We start from the raw sequence: 24446 nt of genomic DNA, 5'->3' as shown, positions 1-24446 counted from the left end.
TATAATATAAAATATGCTGATTTCCAGTTTTAACTTTTAACATTGGTATTTCAGCTAAAAAACAAATGTAATTCTTAACAGAGATTAGCAGATTTTTTTTTTTCATCAGTCACTACATCAAGGAGTCATATGGTAATGAGTGTGCATATGGTTGAGAAAAAAAGAAAACAAATCTAAATGTTGCCATTTTGCTATGTAATGTTGTCAAACATACACTTTGGTGATATAAGTATCAAATTAGTTACAGCTTTACAAAAATATTATTCAGAAAAGAATGTAGCAGGTAAGTAAAGAGATTACTAAGCGTAACATGTGTTTATATTAAATCTGAAACCACTCATATATTTCCAATGATTTATTTCTATTGTGTTTAAGATTTGTCCTTAATGCTCTAAAAAGTATTGTTTTACAAAACAAATATTGTAACAGAGATTCATGTTTAACATGTTTATGTTTAGTTATTAGATGATGTCCTATGATATTAGTCATTGTTAAAGGGACACTGTAGTCACCTGAACAACTTCAGCTTAATGATGTTGTTCAGGTGAGAACTATAGCTCCATGCAGCCTTTCTCATGTAAACACTGTATTTTCTGAGAAAATACAGTGTTTACATTGAAAGCTAGGAACACCTCCAGTTGCAGTCACTCAGAGTGAACCAGAGGGCCTTCGGAGTTGACAGCAGATCCACTCAGATCTGCTGTCAGCAGAGCACAGGGCAGCACTGTGCACAGCATCCTGTGATTCAGTATCTCCTCCCTCTGCATGCAGACACTGAACTTTCCTCATATTGATTCAATTCCACCACATGGCAGCAGACTGCTTGTTTTTTCTGAGTCTAAGTTACATCTTCAGGCTTGAATACAGTAAGATTTTTACTATATTTATGGAGGCATGAGGGGCCCAGGGGGGCTAGATTGTGTTGTTAACACTATAGGGTCAGGAATACATTTGTGTTCCTGACCCTATAGTGATCCCTTAATAAAACAAGTATCAGCAATTATAATGAAAAGTGTATTTATGGGGTGGGGTGTTGAAATCTGACAGCCAATGCGTCTCCTTACTGGAGGACTCTCTAGCAAGAAAATGTGAAAATATTCCAGGATTTCTGATATACTTGCAAACGTATATTTTGTCTTTTCAATTTATCAGGATTCCGGTGACACTGAATAAGAGGTGTTTATTAGTGAAACTGACCTATACAATAGACTGTAACAACTATTCCAAGATGCCTTCCCTATTGCTAATAAAGTGGCCATCTTCATAAATTCTTCGTCTCCTATTCTGCCACATTGTGCTTCATGACTTTATCAGTTTTTAGGACCCAGCACACTATAAGTGCTACCTTACTATAGGGCATCTTGGCACTCACAATATATAAATCAGAGCTTTACAAATGTATCACAGAGGGTAGCCTTTAAGCTTACTCAAGAGGAACCCCTACATTATGTGAGTGGCAGAAAAAGGGGCATAATAGCTCATGTGGTTTTTAATTTGCCTAAAAATTATTTGACAGAAAATTTAAAAGCATACACGCACCATCACTTTTGCATTTATCTGCAGTGGTTAACGCCTCTTACTAAGCCAACAAAGTGACTTTGAAACTAACTCGCCTTTTCTAACATTATTTTAAGATATTTTCTTTTATTAAACAAAAAATATTAAAACATGGTGTAACAGTGTGAATAATATCACATAATTAGCTAATAGATGCAGCACTTTGTCAGACATTGCAAAGTCAAACGCAAAAATCCCACTCAATAGATCATACGCCCATAAAAAGCTACATAAGTAATATTATTCAGATTTTTTTTCAACATGATTATTTACTTTTGGGCTAATAGTCCCTATTACAATGAAGTGTTTGAACTTTTTTAATGCTTATTTTTTTGTAATATCTAATATGAATGTTTCTATATATGAAAATTAAATTACATAATGCTTAGTATGACTAGTCTTAAGTAACATTATAAATTAACTGCACTTATTGTGATCATAGAGTGTTATGACCTGAATATAACTCTGAATACATAAAAGGCATATGTATGTAAAAGCAAATGGAAGCAGGGAAAATCAAAATATATAGGAGAAAAGCTGAGCAGACTTGTACAGTTTGTTTCTGCTGCCTGATTGCTCCCTTTGGCTGAATTTTCTAAAATACTGAATTGGAGAGTTTGTGAAAGAGCAGATTGCTTTCAAATTTCATATCCTTAAGGCATATAGAATAGTTATCAGGAAAGAGCAGTATGAAATAGTTCATGCATGACAGCATAGGTAGTCAAGGTTGAATAGAAAATGATGAACTAAATCCATCATTATACCTAAAACAACACAGGGTGACATGTAAAATGTATAACACTATATGGTAAGGTACCTTGGCTGTATGTTGGCATTAATGGATGCATGCATTTAATCTTCTATATACTACATGTTTTTTTAGCAAAATATTTACATGATTGTATACATGTGCTTGTTACCTAAATGGTGAGAAGTTTTTACCATTTTATAAAAGGTGTATATTTTTTTATCTTACTTTAAATCTGTAGACATGTGAGAAAATTGCTTAAATGTCAAATACAGACAAGAAATAGAAAACAAAAGTTGCAAAAAGAGCAGTATGTTTACACAGCATTGACAGATTATCATAATCACTCATCCCTTATAAAGATAACTGAATCCTTTAATACGTATAAACCTTTATATTCCTATGGCTTAACACACTATTCTATAATTAACTTTTATTTTCTCAAATCTGACTGTAAACCATGTTTTATTCAGCATTAGTGTAATACTAAGCTATGGCACACTACACATTGAATCATCAGATAAAATGTGCGTCACAAAATGATTTGATAAACAAAATTATGTATATTTTATAAGGCCCATGTCACTTATCTATATTCATGATTTTATTTTATATCTTTTAAAGGTAGAGGTATGATACCCAATACACCAAATTAAACAAGCAAAAGGCAGTTGGGAAGAAAATTCTTGAGTAGGAGTCAATTTTTGCAACACGAATATGTATTCTTCCATGTCTCCATGCGCCGGTTCGGCAATCCTCAAAACAGCAGAAGAAACTGGCACAATCTTTACCATCTAGGCATTCATATCCATATTCTTCATCTCTCTCTTGAAGATGTGTGGCATTGTTCATCTGAATTGTAGCTGAACGTGGACGGATGTCAATAGTTGGAGCCTATCATTATATGAGTAAGAAAAATAGAGTTAATATATGGAAGCTGATAATGCAATTTTTATTCAGTCATTAAACATTAGTAATACCGGTACAAATGTGTCACGTAATATTACTATATTGGCAAATTAATTTAACCAAAACACAGACAAGTTTGCTTTAATTTTAATTTTCAAGGATGAGGGCCAGAAAACAATGAAAGATCTGACGTATACCTATATTTATTAAGCCTCCATCAAAAAAATTATACCAACATGTTCATATAGTATTTATTTGCTCAGTTACCACTTTTAGTTTGATAGGCTTTGAATAAAAACATATGATGGGATATATTTTTAAAATGTACTTAAATAGTTTATTTTTAATCTGTACCTGTTAAAATCTGTGCATAACCTAAATCCGCACAAAAATACACACAAAGAACATACAAAAAAATCTCCAACATGCTAATATATTGTTCCTTGTAATTTAATTCTAATTCTGAAAAAAATTATAGGATTTTTTGACTGCTGTTAAGCATAATATGAGTCAATTAAAATGAATGATAACACATTATTTGAAGCAGCATTCCAAGTAATTTTTCATTGTCCTAACTTGATACATCAGAGATCTGATGGGTTTTTATATTGGATAGAGTTTCATATAGCATGGTAATGTGTAACAAATGCAAAAAAAGTCGCTGTAATTGACGCTTTTCCTGATAACTGGCAGTATGCTTTAGAGGAACAACACAAGGTTTGCACACTTTAATCCATTATTTTGATAATGCATTAAAATGTGAAAATACTTTAAAATGAATTAAAATACATAAATAAAATATGCTTTTCAGTATTTGCAGCTGCTCTAATGTGCTCACCAAGTGCATGTTAGAAAATATTTTAGTCAATCCTAGCACTACTATTGTGTGTAAATGGAAGGCTGAGCATTCTCTGTACATTTTTGCCTAGAACTACTTTACAGACTTATAGTTTGCCACTGGCAGTAATTTAATTCAGGAAAATACATGAATGAAACTGTTCTCCAAGCAGATAACAGTTTGGGCGGCCTCCTAGCATCTATAAATATAACTGAAGATGGGAGTGGCTCTGGCCCTGGATTATCTTTACAATATCATGATGGAATCTTTCAGAAGCAGGCTCACCCAGCCTTCTATAACATGTCAAAGAATGGTGGCAGACCGCAGCAATGTGTGCAGGGAAAAGGTGCATATTTGTACCATAAAAAACTGTAGCAATAATAAGTTGCGATGGTAAAAAAAAACAAATTAAATTACAATGATTTACAACATATTTCGCAGCACTGTACAAATGATAAAACAAGACCAACAATTCTAACAAAACTTGTTCAGCAGTAGGTAAAAAAACTTGGAGACTTGGAGAACCAGTTTTGTCAGCATCTTTATTCGTCTGAATTTGGGCCAAAAGGATATTTTGCTGAAAAAACTAAATCCGACCTACCCCATGTACTAATTCCCAAACAACTGAAATGGCCATAGAGCTATAGTGGTTATGGTGCTAAGTATGTACCTCTAATTTCTAGCTTCCTTCCTTTAATTAGATGCTGATGGTGCATATGTGAGATGATCAATGTACATTTCTGCACATAAATAGCAGAAATACGGAAAATGAGACACCCTGGCCTATACTTTAAAGAGGAAGAAGCAAATTGGGCATACTGTTGTGTTACAATAACTCTAATAAACCCTCTCTTAATACATAGATCACCCTCCCAATATGATTTTACAGTTTAATTTTAATAAGTTTTATGATCCAGTTTAATATTTTATTGCTCTGTTGACCAGGGCTAAATTAAATTCCAAGACTTCCAAATACAGTATTTCATGACTGCAGAAGGCAACTGTGGTCAAGATGCTTTTCTGCTATCTTTTTCTATTTCAAGGCCACCGTATACCAACTGTGATGGTTGTTTTTTTCTATTTTTGAAATAGTCATTGAGATTATTTTTTTTAATTTTAACTAAATTTAATCGAGAATTTCTCTAAATAACTACTGAACTATTAACAGAGCCGTAAGTAACGGTTCATGCTGGCTCAAGCTGTAAAGACCCTATATGTTAAAATAGTTTCTACCTTCTCAACTATTAGTGAATAGCCTTGGAATTTACTGTTTGCTGAAGACTTAACCTGAAGACAACAATCCAAAAAATCTTTGATTTAATAAACTTTTCATGATATGGAGAAGTTTAAAAGTGATTTATCTACTGAAGTCACCATTAATGTCACCATGAAAAACAAAACAAAAACTAACCAAATATATATATATATATATATATATATATATATATATATCTTGTGTATTGTTTATTGTATAATATGGCCCCCAGCAGCACCCCATTTAAGCATGTTCAGGTGAGTGCAACCACCCCCCCATGTTCCATATATATATATTTGGGAGTCTAGCCAACTCCTTGGTTTTGCACCCCTCCCTGTCACAGGTGCCTCATCTCAGGTCCCTATTTAGCATTGTACTGCAGAGAGCCTCAGATGGAATTTTTTTCCCAAGTAAGTGGGTTAATCTCATAAGAGCAGACATTAGACTGTGAGAGTAGGACCTGCCAAAGATGGGGTACATTGACGTTGTGGCAGGCTTATGCAATGTATGATCATATAATGTAACTAAATCCCCATTAATTTTTGCCTAGATAAGGTGTTTTTAAAAAAACCTTTTAAAAACTAATAAAATCTGTCAACATTGAAGTTGCTGTTTAGTAGATAGGAGAGTGTGCTGGATCTTGTGTATTGTTTATTGTATAATATGGCCCCCAGCAGCACCCCATTTAAGCATGTTCAGGTGAGTGCAACCACCCCCCCATGTTCCATATATATATATATTTGGGAGTCTAGCCAACTCCTTGGTTTTGCACCCCTCCCTGTCACAGGTGCCTCATCTCAGGTCCCTATTTAGCCTTGTACTGCAGAGAGCCTCAGATGGAATTTTTTTCCCAAGTAAGTGGGTTAATCTCATAAGAGCAGACATTAGACTGTGAGAGTAGGACCTGCCAAAGATGGGGTACATTGACGTTGTGGCAGGCTTATGCAATGTATGATCATATAATGTAACTAAATCCCCATTATTTTTTGCCTAGATAAGGTGTTTTTAAAAAAACCTTTTAAAAACTAATAAAATCTGTCAACATTGAAGTTGCTGTTTAGTAGATAGGAGAGTGCGCTGTATCTTGTGTATTGTTTATTGTATAATATGGCCCCCAGCAGCACCCCATTTAAGCATGTTCAGGTGAGTGCAACCACCCCCCCATGTTCCATATATATATATATATATATATATATATATATATATATATATATATATATATATATATATATATATATATATATATATATATGACATTAATGGTGACTTCAGTAGATAAAACACTTTTAAACTTTTCTAACAGTATTGAACTATTTGAAAAGTTTATTATGTAAGCTTATGTGACGGTGATGATTCCCTACCTACTACATGTACTACAGTCCCTATGCCATACCTGAATCCACTAATCTCAATGCACTTGCAATGATGGGCATCCAAATGGCTGCATTTGCAAAAAATGGTATTAATAATTGTTTCTATAAAAAATAAAATAAAATAAAATAAAAAAGTGTCCCTGCATTTTATTTTACAACTAACTCCACAAGCACTAGAGCTGTGCCTGCTTCTGGAAGTAAAATTAACATCAATTCTGCAAAGATTGTCTATACTATATGGCAAGATATGAATGAGACTTTAAGAGTGCATTTTATTCCATTGATATTGTCAGTAATAAACATTAAAAAAAAAAAAGAATATTAACATTGTTTATAACAAAATTAATCATCTTTGATGTTTCATTATACAACATTTACGTTTTCAATCTGCTTACAATACACAGAACAATCATATTTAACCCATCTTTTTTAGCATTTAATGTATATAATGAATAAAAACATTTAAATTCAGCGCATCAAACAATTCATCAAATTGAATAAATGCATATTTAAAGTAAAGCAGTGTAAAAACAATTTTCCAAATCCTAATTGTAAAATGAAACATTTCTTAAATATGACATTATGTAATGTAGGTACGTGGCAATGCTGACAATTGACGAGTGAATAAAAAGTTAATTGAACAAACAGTGAAGTACATTTACATTGCATGCTAAATATAGCCATGGAAGTTAATAAAGTTTGTGTTGGAAAAAATGTCAATATATTTTCATCACAAAATTCTAAAATATATCAATCCATCATGTAATCTGATAATAGCATTATCAGATTACAGGATTATCTTTAAATGGTGCTCCCAGGCAATAAGAAATAATTGTAAATTCAGATTTTATTGAAGATATGAAGCTAATATAATGCTAAACTTTCTATAATAATCCAAACAGCAGCAAATGAAACATTTTCAAAAAGTGTTAAGAAACATGAAAGATAAACTACAGGAAACTTATTATTAAAACAGAACATTAATTCCACATAGCATAGGCATTCAGAATCCATAAAGGATTAATAACACAGTCCAAGTCTTCTTTCTTTGCTGCTCCGTCAGAGTGTTAAGTGTCTGACAGTCATGATTACTATATGACCCAACACGCAGCACTATGTAATACACAATCAATAAGAATAACGTATACCGGGCCTTATAATGGCCGGACTTAATGAAAATAAAGAATGGTCAAAATACTAGCTGAGGTCAGGGACACAGAAAGAGACACAATGAGGAAACAAGCCAAAAGTCAAGGATACCAGAAATACGGGGAAGTCAAAATACAAGCCAAAGTCAAATACCAAAAAGAACTAGAATAGGAACACACTCTCTGTTAACCAACTAGTGGAAACCACGACAGGGCATTGACCAAATGCTATTTTGAGATTAAATAACCCTCCTAAGGCTATGATTGGTTGTACATAGCCTTTGACCCCAAAACGTACATGTGTGTTGTTTTCGTGACGTCACATTCACATCGGCGCCATCTTTGTTGAGGTTGGAAGCGGCTACAAAGTTGCTTGGGACTGCAGTGGCCAGCATTCATTAGAACGCTGCACCGGTTGGGTATTTGCTCCACGAGGGTGCTGAGTGGCAAGCTGATTTGCCTTAGGTAAGTTTTTATTATTTTTTACAGCGGGACCACATCGATCGGATGCGGCCACGCTGTATGGAGGTGTGGAAGGGGGAGGGGGACGTGATACTGGCTAATTTTAAAATGTATTTTCTTTATATTTCTTCATATGTTTTACTTTAAAAAAACGTATTATTTTTTTCTATCCTTCAAAGTATCATTTTTTTTTTACATTTATTTAGCAATTTTCTATTTGTCTTATATTTAATTTATTTTCCTGTCAGAATATTTATATTTATTCCTTAATTAGTTATAGTTTTTTTTCCCATTATTTCCTCTCTTTAGATTTTTTATTTGATATTCTCCTATATCCCCATTTTCTTTTGCCTAATTCCAATGCTTTATGGTATGTTTATATAGAAATGTATATATTATGATACATTTGCTTTGGTCCTCTCTGATTTTATCCGTTTCTGTTTGTGATTATTTGTAGATAATACTTTCCATCTATTTCTTAATTTTTATGAGTGTGATATGGATACGTATTTTCGCTCTGCCTTTCTCCTAACCCTTTTTTTGTTTGTTTTCCAATTACTGAAGTCTAACAGAGCTTAAATCACTGTTCCTGTTAGGATTTTATTTAAGGTTATTTCCCTCTGGGAAAACTAATATATTCACATTTTTTTCAAATGTTTGATGTCCAGTAAAATGTTTTGCATTCTCTGTTGAGGATTTGGTTGATGCCATTGACATTATGCAAAAGCAACAAATTTAAGTACTTTTGAATGAATGGGGTGAAAAGTCTTTTTAGCATAGAGACTCACTGGATACTGTAGTTCCTTGCAAATAAAATAAGAAATGTAAACACATTTATGGTGGTCCCTAGCCTAAGAATCTACATAAAAAGCATCAAACCCACTCCAAGCAATATTCTCAATATTCCTATCAATTTCCAGGAGAGTTCTGAGAGTTCTCACTCACTTTACATCATATGTACATATGTACTCAAAGGAATATTCTCTATTTTCCACAGCAATTTCAATCAGGCACTGAGGTACTGAGGATGCCTTAGAAGTCACTAAAACTCCTATAATTATATATATATATATATATATATATATATATATATATATATATATATATATATATATATATATATATATATATATATATATATATATATATATATATATATATATATATATATATATATATACTTCCCATAAAACCTGATGGAAAACTCACCTATTTTTAAACTAGACTTCTACCAATGTCCAATTCAGGTAAGTATGCCAACCCCTTTTCATTTTTCATGCCAAGACAATCTTCTTGCTGGCCAATAAATCCAACCATTGCACCCGAAAGGATACTATCACAGAAGTTGATCTTCATCTACTAGATTATATCAGCAACATCTTTTTGGTTTGCAAACAAACTGATGTATTTTGATTGATTATGAATCTGAAACTCTTCAATGAGTGCATCCATTACAACTAAGATTAAAGGTATTCATTGTCTGTTGAGTCTTCTAAAACATGGTGATTGGATGATTAAAGATAGATTTTAAGGATTTATATTAATTCAGTTTTATTTAGTTGTTTCTTAATTTTATCTGTAACAACAGTGCTTTTGGACTTTTCTGTCTCAAAAGAAATTGATTTTAATTAGAAAAGCAATCAAATTGATCCTTAGGAAGAATATATTACCCCTATATTGCTTGGTTCTTATTTTAGGTCTATTGTCAGCATACATTTGGCTCCTTTTAATTACCAAGCACTTTAATGGTTGAGGGTATATCATACTTAAAATGACCTATCTATTTCTTATGAGATGTAATAAATAGTGTTGCCAAAGGTTGCTCGAGAAGAACTCATATCGTAGCGGAAGCACATGGACTCATGGAATGAGAAGGCTATGTTCACATCAGCACTAGAGATTATCAGCACTAGACATCATCAAATAATCTGATGTCAGTCTTGTAGGCTGGAGAGCCCACTATGGGACTACCACCACAAGGAAATTATTTGAACAGAATGCAAATGTCCATAGCAATTGTCTGGAGTTATTAGCAGGATCTTTCTGTGGTATTACTTAGCTCCGTCGAGCCGCGCAGACCACCTCCTGATGCGCTGTCCGATCGCATTACAAGACCGAACGGCACACTGAGGGAGACTCGCCTCCCTTGATCCTAGCAGACCTCCTCCTGCCACACAGTCTGACTGAACTACGTGGCCACGCGGCAGGACGTCTATATATAGATGTGGATGTGACGACACGCCCACTCTTAAAGTGACCATGTCATCATTGTGATCCTAATCTGTTTTAGATCGCAGTGATGACATAGAACTATCAGAACATAGGTAAGCCGATTAAGGCTTGTTTTAGCCTCCATTCATTGCCCTATCTTGGTTTCTGTTAGATCCTTGATTAGTGTTCCTAGAGATACCCTTGTGATTTCCTGTGTTTGACCTCGGTTTCGTATTTGACTTGTGTTTTCTGGTATCCTGACCTCGGCTTCGTATTTGACTCGAGATTTCTGGTATCCTGACTTCAGCTTCATATTTAACTCGTGATTTCTAGTATCCTGACTCGGCTTTGTTTTGACTCTGAGTATTCCTGTTATTGATTTATTCTTAACCCTGTTTCTTGTTGTATATTTATGTTAAATCTGGCCAATCGTAACTTGGTAATACTTTTGGATCCACCTTTTATGGTTTCCTGTTTCCTGCATGCTGGGGTACGACTCCTGTGACACTTTCACTCGAAAAAGTCTTGCAATAAGCAAAGTGAAAAAGTAACAAGTCGATGTGGGATTGCAAAGAAATAGCAGATTTCTGCAAATTGCCTAGATCATCACTCTATAGGCCGAATACTTGCCTCTTGATTGCATCCAGATTGTAATTCCACATATCTCCAGGATCTCTACAAAATGTTTTTCAACCGAATAAATGAACTTTGAGAACCATTAGACATGGACCATTTCAGACATGGTCACATTTAAATCACCATTTGCTAAGGTTTCTCAGTTGGCCCAGCTACAGGAGCATTGGAATTAGATGAATTCTTACAAGATTGCACAAATGGGAGACATTACACTTTTTCACCATCCACAATGAGTTCTTTCTCAGATAGAAACTCAGATGGCTACCTTAGTTTTGATAACTCCTTTGTGACCATACCAACTTTGTTTTCCTCATCTGGAATTGCTCATGGATTTTCCATGATTTCTGACACCTTGAAAATCTCTCGAAACCCAAAGGAGAAATTCACTCATTGGTCTTGGATAATGAACTAACTCTAGTTGCTTGACTGGTCTCAGGAAGTTGTTTTTCTTTTGTGAGTTTTCACAGTCAACTCAGGAAATCTTATTAGTGGGCTCCATGTTCCAGTAACAATTATCGATCAGCCTGAAAATGTTGGTATGCTTGGTGCCTACAGAGGTCTCTGTATCCTATATATGCCCAGGAAGTATGAAAAGCATACTGTATGATTAGTGTATATCACTTATCTATTTCTGCTATTTCAAAACTCATGAGAGGTATTCATAGTAAATATTCTCATTGTCCAAAATATCAACACGCATAGGATTTTAATTTAATCCTATTTTGGAATCCTGAGAAAATGATGATGGTTTATCATAAACATTTATATCTGCATATTTTTCAAATTACATATGTTATGTCTTATTTTGAGCAAGTCTCAATATTAAAGCTCAATAAATCATTTCCTCCAGATGGTGTAATTTTTCATGTTGCTAGACTAAAATCAATTTGATGCCTATTACCTATACATCTAGTCATCAGTTTATAATCCTAAACTTTATGTGGATTGTTGTTTAAAATTATATGAATTGAAAATGGATCTACTAATTCTCAGCAATTAGTGTAACCATATCAATAAGATTCTAGTGCCACTATAGTAGTGTTTAGCTGTAGTATTTAGCTGATATTGATATTTCTATATTTGGTCACATTCTTCCAGTTCAGCTATGGCTTCATAAACATATATCACTGGACAAAGTCTTCATTCTGCTACCAAAGCTGACGACTAGTCACAAATCCATATTTCAAGAATTATAATTTAAACTTCCTCATTTAACTAGTATGCATGCTATCTGCAAATGTGTTAGGTTGTTTTAAACTAACATAATATGTTTCCTCTGTTCAAATAATTCAGCATTTTTCTAACTTTAGTAATGATAAATCACAATTTTATTAAAGACAGACGGCGAGTATTATCCCACCACTCAATGTTTTGTTTAGTTACCTCAGGTTTATTATTATTCTTTATTTTCTTGTGCTTTCTTTCTTCCACTTTAATGAGATATTTTTTCTTTCAATAATCATTTTTCATGTCTTCTCTCTTCTGAGTTTTTTAATAGAGAATTTCTGTTCAAGATATCAGTTTTGGTTTATATTTTTGTTTTCTCTGTTGCATTTCCTATTTTGGAATATCACGAACAAGAAAGAGAACTTGGACTGTATTTTTAACCCTTTCTAGATTATGATTGCCTGATATTGGTGGATTTAATGTTCTGTTTCACTAACAAGCTTCCTGTAATTTACCATTCACATTTCTTTACACATTTTGACAATGCTTTGTTTTCTCCTATTGGTAGTAGTAAAGAACATTTAGCATAATGCATTGCTGCTATCTTTAATAAAATTGTGACTTAACATCACTAAAGTTACAAAAATCTTGAATTGGATAGTAGCACTTGAGGAATGTAGCTACCTATCACTGGTATATTAGGAAAAAAATAATTTGATTTGCTTATGCAAATTATGACTTCTGACATTTTACAAAATGATTATGTGCAGGATGATTTGCAGCTTTAGATGAACAGCTATAATTTGAAAACTTGACACAAACTTGAATTGGTCAATACGTGATAGTAGACAGTCAGCATTTCCTTGCAAATGATAGATGAATGACAATTTTGCAACATTCATTTAACGGCATAATTATAAAGTGCCATGAAAAATGAGATGATAAATATATATATTTGTTTGCTTGTGTTATCTGCCAGATATAGTTAAAATCAAAGTGATGATGTACGAAATGCTGAATCAACCTTAACATACTATTTGTCTTATTTTAGATTTATTTATGTATTCAATTTGACAAATCCTGCTTTATTGTATTTAATAAAAAATAGCTTGAAACTGCCAATCAAGATAATTAGGTATACTAATTATAGTTCAATTCAGCAGACACATGCAGTGAATTTCCATTCCAAAAACATTATACCTTGAAGGAAAACATCCAGAGAAGCTTTTGTTGTATGGATAGGAAAGAAAATTAGATTTTAGGGGAAAGAAAATATAAAATAAATATTAAAGGATAAAAGGAATAAACAAATTATTCTAGCAATTTATACAAAATTTAAAGAAAAAAGTAAGTGAAAAAATTAACCAGAAATACTTAACACAAATAACAAATGTAAGTACATATTATGACATGTATTTACTGTAATTAAATGATCAATGTGTAAACTCCACTACAGAGTTCTATTTGTTTAAAACATTTATTCATTTTATTAATAAGATAAAATTATGTTAAAACCTGTGACAGCTAAAACACACATTTAGGAAAATAAGGAAAATAATGTTTGTTAAATATTAATCTTTATGGATTAAAAATAATCTGTACATTTATAATATATATATATATATATATATATATATATTTTATTCATTTGTATTTTACATAAATATTAGAGTGAATAAAATAATAAAACATATGGTATAACCTATTTTTCTGTAATACACACAGGTGATGAAACATAAGCAAAGATTCCTACTCATAGTGTTTTTCGATTTCAGTAGATCTGGCGAGAGAGAGTACTCTGTTTTTGAGTAACTGTAAAGAACATGCTGACATTTTTTGTAAACGTAAATTCCCAAAATGTTTTGACATTATAAATGGGACTTTACGTAGGCACAATCTTTTTACCAGGTCTAGGGTGAAAAAGAGGTCAGTGGCACCCTAGTGCATGGATTTTGTGGTGTCTGTATGGATGTTGCATTGCACTACACCTGTTTGCACCTAACTATCCTACCTATTTCCCACCAAAGGCTTGCAGAAAATAATAGGAACTTAAATAGACTAAACGTTGAATAATAAAAAGCCTGCAAAAGCTAAAAAAAGTAGTCCACAAACATGGAAGTTTTGCACTGGTGATGTTTGTGGACTACATTTTCCTTAACAGCCAAGAGCTGTTATTCTGTATAATGTGTGTGCCACTACTTATTTTTGTAAATACATATGTAATGTGTGTTTTACAACATACTGTATATATGTGTAATGTGTGTAGGTAATAGCATATGCGCATGTAACGTGTGCGTTTATTACTAGGGCTGTGTATGCTCAAATTTAACATATTATTTAATTGGTGACTTGATATGTGACTTTGTGTGTGGGGTAAATGAGTGGGTAACTGGGTATTTCTTTAGTTGAGTACATTTATGTGTGCAGTGCATTAATGGGATATTATGTGACTGCATGGATGGGTAAAGAAACATGCTATGTAACTAGATGGGTGACTGAGTATGTGGCTTGGTGTATGTGTGTATGTCTTATAGGAGAAGTTGACTTAATAAGGTAATAAGGTAGCGTTTAATTGGCTAGTTAGGCAAATATTGTGGTTAGTATATGGGTGGGAGAAGATAATGTGGGTTGATAGTCTCTATTTTTGTAAAATGGTATTGTGGCGTGGGAGTTAATGTGAGCAATTATTTAGCAGGTGATCTTACTTCAGCCAGTCAGGTGGCAGTAGGCTATATTGGCAGTGGCCTGGTAAATAGTCCAGAGAGCCTGCTTGAGAGCATGATACCTCTGAAAGGAGAAGTAAATACCAGAAGGAATCATTTATTCAGAGGTGAAGACCATAATATAAAGGGATGCAGACCAAACAAACTGAGGGCATCATTATATGTGAGTATTTCCTTCTTCCTGTATCAAATGGCCACCTGTTAGAGGGATGGAGGGGACTTGAATCTTTGTTCCCAGCTGTCACCTGCGTTATTCTCGAGTTCAGTGACAAAGTGGCAGCCAAACACTCTTGTGAATAATGCCAGCAAGGGTGGTCTGGAATTACAAACTAGGTAACTGGTGTTTCCATCGTCAGTATGGCATAGCACCATAATGGATGGCATGAATTAAACTTTGTTGGCCTTGCTGAGCTGTATTTAATAATAGCAGATCAGCACCCCTACTATCAATGGCAAGTTAAGGTGCACTAGTGTTGACTTACTTTTGAGCTGTCGCTAGATCAGGCGTCTCTATTACAGTGTTGCTTTTGCATTCTGCACATATGCCATGAAAAATTCCCTGAAATTTTCATATACACTCCATAGTTGTCACAAAACAGCACATCCTCATTATGATATTGTTCCTGTTCTGGGTTAAGATTGGCAGTGGAATAGAGGAGAGGGTAAATAGTGTTTACGTTCCATGTAATCAACCTGCTGCAAAATGAATCTATGGATTTGGAAAGAAAGTACTTTATATGTTCAGTACCAGATTAAAGTGTTCAATGGCTTGGAGCTGAAAGGTTTGATGGGTCTAAGTACATGCACGTATTACAGGAACACTGCAAGCACTATAACCATAACCACCATAAGTGGTTATGGTGCCAGAAGTGCACTGGTGCCCCCATGGCAAGTAATCAACCCTTTTAAAATGGTTTGACTTCTTACCTGGGGTACCTCAAGTGTCAACTCCCACATCCCCCCAGATCTGCCCTACATAAAAGCATCGGCACAAGATGACAGTGTTTTATGCCAAGTCTTGCCATGTGTATTCACTCTTCCTCTTATATACAATATTTGGTGTGTTTAATATACTACAACATGTAAGTGAAAAACAAAAACATATAACAGGCACTAGGTGTAACACAGCAACAATCTCCCAATACCAAAGATCACCTAATTTGGTAGAAATATAGCATAAGAAATAATAAAATAACAGAGAGTGCTCAACCCCATAGATAAAATCTAATGTGGATACTTCTCAGAATATATGTTGTTAAATATCACAAAAATGAATCTTAAATCTGGGTAAAAACACAAATCGGAAAATCCAAATAGTGCATTACTGTTATTTTGTACAAGAGCATAAATGTTACTACATAGAACCACTCATATTTACCAGAGCCACATATAGCAGGCTCTATCTGGGATTGTTTGTAGTTAGTGATATCACCAGGTGGTCTCCCCACAGCCGATCTGCTTCCGATATTCAAGAAATGCAGAGTTTTTTTTTAAAAGATAGGGTAAAGACACTTTAATGGAAAATAATACAAATAAAAAGTCACATATGTGGCATACGTAAACGCGCAACGCATTGTGACTTCTGTCTTTATCAAGTACATTATTGCGATATGAATTCATAAGGCATATATATCAGTAGAATGGAAAATTAAACTTGTGCCTTTTTCCAGCGTTTTCCCGGCAGTCCTCTGTTTATGGGTCAATTTCTGTTTCTAATATCAACCATTCCAAGATGACACATCTATTGCGCATCTGCATCCAAAGCCTCGCTCTAATGCCCCTCATCAGGCTCACATGTTATTTGTGTTGTCATCAATATCGTTCCTTACAAAGTATGTCTGGGTAAAGCGTCACTAATATGTGACAGTCCATCTGAGTTTCAGCACACGCATGTGCAGTAGTCAAGTATTTCATAAAAGGAAAGTGAAAAAAAGAGGGTATTATAGCGATATGTTCTCAAAAAAGGAGACAATCACATAAATATAAACGGCTTTAAAGAACTAAGTTGGAAAGATAAAACATTGTATATAAAACCATAATAATTAAAACACAAGATTTGTGTTAAATGTTTTTTTATTTTGTATGCAAATTTATAGCGTACATAGAACAGGTTTAAACAATTACTGCATCATTGCCTACGCAGAGGCTCCGTACGTCTAGCAAGGGTAATTGTAAATAAGCCTTCTAAAGAAGGCATTACTCTGCAATATCATTGAATTGTGTGTAGTGAGCATGCGATATCAGGATTGCTTTCAAGAGTGGCCTATTTCTTAGAAAATCATAGATAACCATATGTAAGGCAAAAGTCTAATGTGAAACAAATATGGGGAAGCATAGTCGTTAGGAATATGGACATATAGGCCTGATCCCTTTAGAGGATTACCTAAAAGGGTGGTGAAGCATTCAGGGGTATCACTTCAGTCTGGCATATTACTCTGTTTGGGTTAGCTTGGGAGATCGGATTAGTGTCTGTACTGTACACACTGGTGCTTCACATGTTGTGCTAGCATCCGGTGCATTCCTAGGTTAAAACCATGCGGGTTAGTACTTGTAGTAGGACGTGTGGGTTTCAGGACCCTACTGGTAGAATCTTGTCTAGATTATTTTGTAGTTGGCAGGGGTTTATACATGTATATGGATACTCAATGACTCATCTCTCTTGCGACTTGTTTTATTTTGCTCTCCTCAATGACTCAACACAACGGTGTCTATAGGTAGTGTCATCTGAAACGTTCGTATTTGGTTCAATGTGGGTAAGCTCTTGTATTAGAGAGTGTGTGATGATCGTTACTGGTGTGAAACCGATCTGTGCCATGAATGTTGGAAAGTAATGTATCTATGTTGGTGCTTTTCAGGGGTCAGCACCCTCACCGAAGAGGGGGTAAAAAAAAACAGGGTTTGGGCCTATTGTGTGCCAATTCCCCCTTGGTTACCCAGTTTGGTGTAGCTCGGTGCCCTAACGGGCCATTTTCTGTCTCAGTTTGTTGTCGTCATGCAGATCACTGAAAGTCGGGTAATTAATTAGAAGCTGGTTCGAGTGCATTGCTGTGGGTACCCATAGGTCTTGTTTTTTGTTTTTGGGGGGGGGGGGGGTGTGTAGGTTGTCTCGACGAGGTGATGTGGTGTCATCTGGCTTAGTACCCGGGTTCCCGAGGTGTGTAATTAGAGTTTTATGTTGAAAACACAAGATTTGATATGTAAAATTAGGAAAACAATAAATAAATAAGGGGAAAAGGTAAATATTAAGTCCTTTCAGAGTCCTTTTTAAATTTGAGTATCTATATAGAGAAAGAACAAATCAAACCTTGTACTTATTTTAAACAAGTTGATGTCAACAGTTTTATAAATACTGACAGTTGTCATTTTATATCTTGGTTGTCTAATGTTCCTCGTGGTCAATTTTTAAGATTGCGGAGAAATTGCTCTGATATAAATTAAAAAGAATATGATAGGATTTTCTTTTCTGCACGTAAGGAAACCAGGATTTTAACCACAAAAAAAGGCACCCCAGGCTCCAGGGATGTGAACTAGAACTGCTCCTGCCCTAAGAGGCAAATAATAGAAGCTGGGACGGGTTTGGCACGTCCGTAACCATAAAAAATCATGTGCAAAATCAGAACCTCTACCCCCCCCCCTTGGACCGGTGGGGGTCATCCCGGTCCCCGCAAAGCAAGCGGACAAGCGACGGCGATCAAACTCGTAAATCTGGCAGACACACGAGGCAGGCGAGGCAAGCCCAAGATGGCTGACCGTAACGGCTCACAGGGGAAGGCCGCGAGCACTCAAAGAATGCCTTCCTCCCTGGAAGTCCTCGACTGGCTGTGCTCAGCCTTCTACAACCTACAATGCAGCAGGGGTATACCTTACTTCCACGCGGCGCAGGCGGTAGCTGGGTGGATTCGGCCAGTGACCCGCAGACGCTACTATGGAGACCCCCTGCAGGTATTCAGCTCACAGAATATACGAGCGACTCCCACAGGGAAGAAACTCACACAGAGGCAGAAGACTGGGCCCGGCACATCACCCCAACGCAAGCTAAAGCAGAAACAAAACCCCCGACAAGCGAGAACTCCTTATGCCCATCGCTGCAGATCTCAGACAACCCCATCGACCATAACCCGCAGACCGGACTGGCCCCATATATCACGCCCGAAGCCCAGAGGCCTAAAGCATTGCTCCGACCTGCTGAACCGCGGGAAATTTCAACACTCGCCAGATGCCTGGCTCTCAGCCACACACCAGCCACAGAAGCCCCGGAAACCAAAGACCCACACGATCAGCAAGCGGCACCCAGAGGGGATAGGGTGAGCCCAGGAGACGGCGCAGAGTCCGGCAGGCACCTCTTGGTAATGCAGGACTTTTTATTTTATTTTACTTGCCTTATTGCATACGAACTGCTCCTTACAAGCCGTACAGACCTTTGAACTGCCAACAACGACAAATTTTCAGCCTAACTGTTACTCTTAAGACACATACCCTAGCTGACAGCTATTACATGCATTTTTCCAGAATAGATTGTTTTTCTTAGTTCAGCCTTGAAATGCATATCATTTGGAATAAGAATAATCGAAAACGCTTATGCCTAGCATCTGACACAACATATTAACCCACCACGTAAAAACCTGAACATTGTTTTTCTTTGTTATGCTCTGTAAACTCACTAAGCTAAGTTTCTCATTACTGTTTATCTCCTTACTTTTAAAAATTGTGGGCAAGATCTCATGTTTACCCCTATGTACAAATGTGCCTAACGTGCTAGAGGATTGCCTTTGGGGTACCTCATAAGCAATTGTTATCACTGTGCGCACTTCAAAAATAAAGAATTTAAAAAAAAAAAAAGAATATGATAAACAGGTAAATATTTTAAAAGATCAATTTATTCAAAATCATTCCTGTCAGATATCACAATAGAAAAGAACTATTGAAATATAAATCTAGACAAAATTAAATGTAGATGATCAAATTCCTATTATTGAATTTTAATAGATATTTTAATTATGTTAAAACTATTTTTACAAAAAATTGACACAATCTGCAACAGGATCATGAATTACCAACATATTTAGGTTCTAAACCAAAACTTGTATAAAGAGGAGCATGTGATATAAATCAAATTTTAACAATCAATTTTATTAAGAAAGAAAACACATATTTTATTAATCAGATGGTGTACTCCAAAAAAGGATTTTATTATTGTGGTGATTGCAAGGGTTGCAAGACTAGAGTAGACAAGGCCATAAATAAAGATTTTTTTTTCTCTCTCATGTCAATTCCTTTTTGGCATGCAATTCAAAAAATCTTATAGATGTTCTCGTATGTCCGTGGGTCCTTCTTTATGTCGGGAAAACATCTAGACAGTTGAAGGTTAGGATACGAGACCATATGTACAATATAAGTAGAGGGTATTGTCAATCATAGTGTTTCCCAACACTTTCTAGATCACCATGATAAGGATCCAAGTAAATTTACATTTTATGGTAGCCAACAAATCAAAGGCCATTGGCTGGGGGGCAGTGTGTCCTCTAATTTTAGTAAAAGTGAGATGAAATGTATTTTCGATTTGGACACATTGTCTCCCAAATTTAGTGTTTTATTGGTAGTAAATGACTATTTATGGTTTTACCAGTTTATATGATCTTTTTTTTCCTTCTATAGATTCACCTATTTCCCCTATTTATTTAGGGGTTTCCTAATTTTACATATCTAATGTTGTGTTTTAATTATTATTTTTTCAAATATTTTATTAGCGTATATAATAAATATACATCAACATAACACAGGAAAATAACACAGAGGAAAACATAACTAAATAAATAAATAAATATAAATAAATAAATGGAAAATATATAGAGGACCTCGGGCTTCTGCCTCCAACTTGCAGCAATTCTGGGGCTTGAGAGCAGGGAGTACAGCTTTCTACTGACGGTGGAGCATGAGGAGAACACCACTCCCCCAGTGGAAGAGCTGGCTTCTGGGCAGAGTACCGATGTTCTCTGTCCACAAACACCCAAGGGTGTTGGCCCGGGAGGTGTGGATGGGGCCGTGGTCTCCACACCTAGATCACAGGGATGCATATACATATTTCAATTAAGATTACACATCAAGATTAGACATCAAGATTAGAGATCAAGATTGGATATCAAGGTTAGAGATCACAACATGGGTCTTTCTGATTTAACTGATTATGGTACATTATAAGCCAAAGCCATCTTACTTCCAAATGCTCTATATGTTACTGTTAATACCTGCCTCTATGTCATTATCCAAGTTTATTCTTAATTTTATTCTCAGACAGCCATCCTCTTCACTTTCCTCTAATATAAAACCCAAGATTTTCCATAACGTGGACAAAGAATTAGTAGCCGAATATCCCATATATTCCATTTGACATATCTTATAAAGCATTTTTAATAAACCTTGCATTGAAGGAACTTTTAATGCTCTTCCAGTGTTTAACAATAAAAGTCTTAATAGTAATAAAGAAGAAGGATATCAATTGTTTAGTTTGCATGGGAATTGTTATTGGATAATTATTTAATAGTGCTACCTCTAAAGAGAAGGGAAGGCAGACCTGAAGATTAGAAAAAAGATCATTGTGACGGTAGTCACATTCACTGGAAATGAAAGATAGGCAATATATGTGGGTCCCCAAATTCCTATTGTGTTTTGGTCACCCTGTGCCCATTATTGGTGCAGGATATATTGAATGTACTGCTTTCATGTGCCTCTCCCCCTCCCCCCTTTCCCTGTCCCTTTGTTTCCCCAGCAGGGCTTTGTCCCAGGGACACTGCCAGACCAGTTTAAACTAGCTGCTTTGTCCCTCCTCAATCTCCCATCAGCCCTTGCTACTGTCTAACCCCACCCTTCCTTGCACTATAGTACTCTATGCACCATTGTATGTAAATGAGGCTGTTGGGGGCTTAAAATATGTGTGCTATTTCAAGTAAAGTGAGTTGCTGTTTTAACCTTCACCATGTGTCATCTAATGTTTGGGGAAAGGATATAAACTGATGATGGAAAGGGTGTCCAGGGCTATAAGCACATTAGCCTGGTCAAGGGTGGAAAAGGCCCTCAGTGATCCCAGACAAGCCTCTGTGACTGGATATGAAGTGCTCCAAGGACCCTGATAACTAAGGGGAAGCAGACTTTGCGGAGGTACTCTGTCAGAGTACTGGAGCTCTATCGCAATTAGTGGCAAGCAGTGGGATGGCTTCTTAGTTAGTTGTGAAACCAGCACATCTTCTGGGACACCCACATACAGGAAGTGGGGATATGGAAGGCTCGTTCGGTCGGGCAGTATCCAACTTTAAAGGAAAGCTCCAGGGGCAGTTACAGGAGGTTCTGCACAGTACTGATTACTCTATTCCAGCAGAGAGAGAAACAGAATGGAGGGTGGCACTTCAAACTGATCTCTGAAAGGAGGACCTCTATGAAATTCAACCACTCAAGAGGGAGGACCTACCGACCACCAACCAGCACCGATGGGAACAAGTAGAGCTGCGGATGATGCTCCTGGGAGACCAGCCCCTAGAGGAATGGGTAATAGAACTGGAAACACTTGTCATGACAGATGTGTGGTTGAATTAATCATACTGGCCTTGCAGTGGCATGCATTCGTTATCTACCCGGGGATGGTCAATCTCAAATGCATTGAGGGAGAGGACTACAATGGCCCTGGTCTTTTGTGGGAAGTTTTTAATTATGGAACAGTGTTTGGAAACCCAGACAGTTCCCGCTTCTGGTGCATCTAAGATGAGCTGGAAGACAGCTTAGGCCTTACGGGTATAGCGGAAATGCAGCCAGATCTGACTTTTCTTGCTAACCTGGAGTGGGAGTTCAATCAGGACTACGCATGCCTGTTTTGCCAGATAATGTCGCCGTTCCCCGAAGTGAAGGAGCTCATAACCTTGGAGTTCCAGGGAGAGGAGAGTATCGTCCTCCATCCCCAGGAGCCAAGTGTGTTACAAGGAGTGGAGACAACTGGTCTCACTCCCGAACAGCAGTGTGCATTCCAGGGAGAAAAGCGTATCGTCCTCCCTCCCTAGCGTCAGTGTGTGTTATTAGGAGTGGAGACAGCCGGTCTCACTCCCCAGCTGCAGTGTGAGTTATTGGGAGTGGAGACAATCGGTCTCACTCCCCAGTGGCAGAGTATGTTCCAGGGAGAGAAGCACATCGTCCTTCCTCCCCAGCGGCAGTGCAAGTTATTGAGAGTGGAGACAGTTGGTCTCATTCCCCAGTGGTCAAGTGAGTTATTGGGAATGGAGACAGTTGCTCTCACTCCCCAGAGGCCGAGTGAGTTACAGGAAGAGGAGACAGCTGGTTTCACTCACCATCAGCAGTGTGCATTCCAGGGAGAGGAGAGTATCATCCTCCATCCCCAGCAGCAGAATGAGTTCCAGGGAGAAGAGACAACCAGTCTCACTCTCCAGTGGCAGTGCTTATTCCAGGGTGAGAAGAAAACTGTTATCTCTCCCCAGTGGCAGATTGTGTTCCAGGCAGTGGAGACATCTAGTCTCACTCCCCATCCACCAAGTGAGTTACAGGGAGTGCAGACAGCTGGTCTCACTCCCCAGTAGCAGTACGGGTTATTGGGAGTGGAGACAGTCGGTCTCACTTCCCAGCGGCAGTGTGAGTTATTGGGAGTGGAGACAGTTGGTCTCACTCCCTAGCGGCATTGTGCATTACAGGTAGAGGAGACAGCCTGTCTTCCTCCCTAGCGGCAAAGTGCAAGCCCAGCAAGAACTGGCATCGGGACAGAGGACCTCGGGCTTCTGCCTCCCAACTTGCAGCAATTACAGGGCTTGAGAGCAGGGAGTACAGCTTTCTACTGACGGTGGAGCATGAGGAGAACACCACTCCCACAGTGGAAGAGCTGGCTTCTGGGCAGAGTACCGATGTTCTCTGTCCACAAACACCCAAGGGTGTTGGCCCGGGAGGTGTGGATGGGGCCGTGGTCTCCACACCTAGATCACAGGGATGCATTACAGTTGGCCCAGATCCCCAACCACATGTCAGAGTGGCCCCAGCTACTCTGCCTTCATTACAGCCACTGAGAGGACTCTAGGGAGAAGGGACAGTGGACACTTGCTTTGAGAAGAGATATGCTTTGTGAGAGACAGAGGTCAGCTGGGCGAGTGCGGCTCTTGCTTGGGCAATTTGTTTGGGATACAGATTTGATGATGGCGTTAATGGGCTGGATGTACTGACTAACCTGCAAGTCAAACTGTCTCAGGTCTTCTCCTGTATTGGTCTCCATCCAAAGGGAGAGAAATGCGATGGGAACTATCCTGGGCCGGAGACACAGGATTCCAGATTTGCTGTTGGGGTGTGTGGATGAGGCCTCCGAGAATGCGGTCATGTGAGGATAGGTTTGAGTTTGGTAGAGGTGCCATGGCAGAATTACTGGAAACTCCCTTTCT

At 36.9% G+C, this 24446-nt stretch overlaps 1 protein-coding gene across 2 annotated transcripts in view; it reads right to left on the bottom strand.

Moving 5' to 3' along the window:
• Nucleotides 1–894: 894 nt before the first annotated feature.
• Nucleotides 895–24446, bottom strand: part of GABRG2 (gamma-aminobutyric acid type A receptor subunit gamma2) — a 384270-nt gene continuing 360718 nt past the window's right edge. The window contains exons 9-10 of one of the 2 annotated variants that reach the window (XM_063447499.1): nucleotides 13505–13528; nucleotides 895–3199 (exon numbers count right to left, since the gene is read on the bottom strand). In XM_063447499.1, coding sequence (XP_063303569.1) covers nucleotides 2924–3199; nucleotides 13505–13528 — 300 coding nt within the window. In that variant the 3' untranslated portion in view covers nucleotides 895–2923. The remainder of the gene's footprint in view (nucleotides 3200–13504; nucleotides 13529–24446) is intronic. The other variant, XM_063447500.1, reaches the window with a different exon arrangement.

The sequence above is a fragment of the Pelobates fuscus genome, chromosome 3 (assembly GCF_036172605.1).
Source record: "Pelobates fuscus isolate aPelFus1 chromosome 3, aPelFus1.pri, whole genome shotgun sequence".
Taxonomy (NCBI): Eukaryota; Metazoa; Chordata; class Amphibia; order Anura; family Pelobatidae; genus Pelobates; species Pelobates fuscus.
Note: the sequence above shows the minus strand (reverse complement) of the source record. Positions and strands in the feature narration are given on the sequence as shown.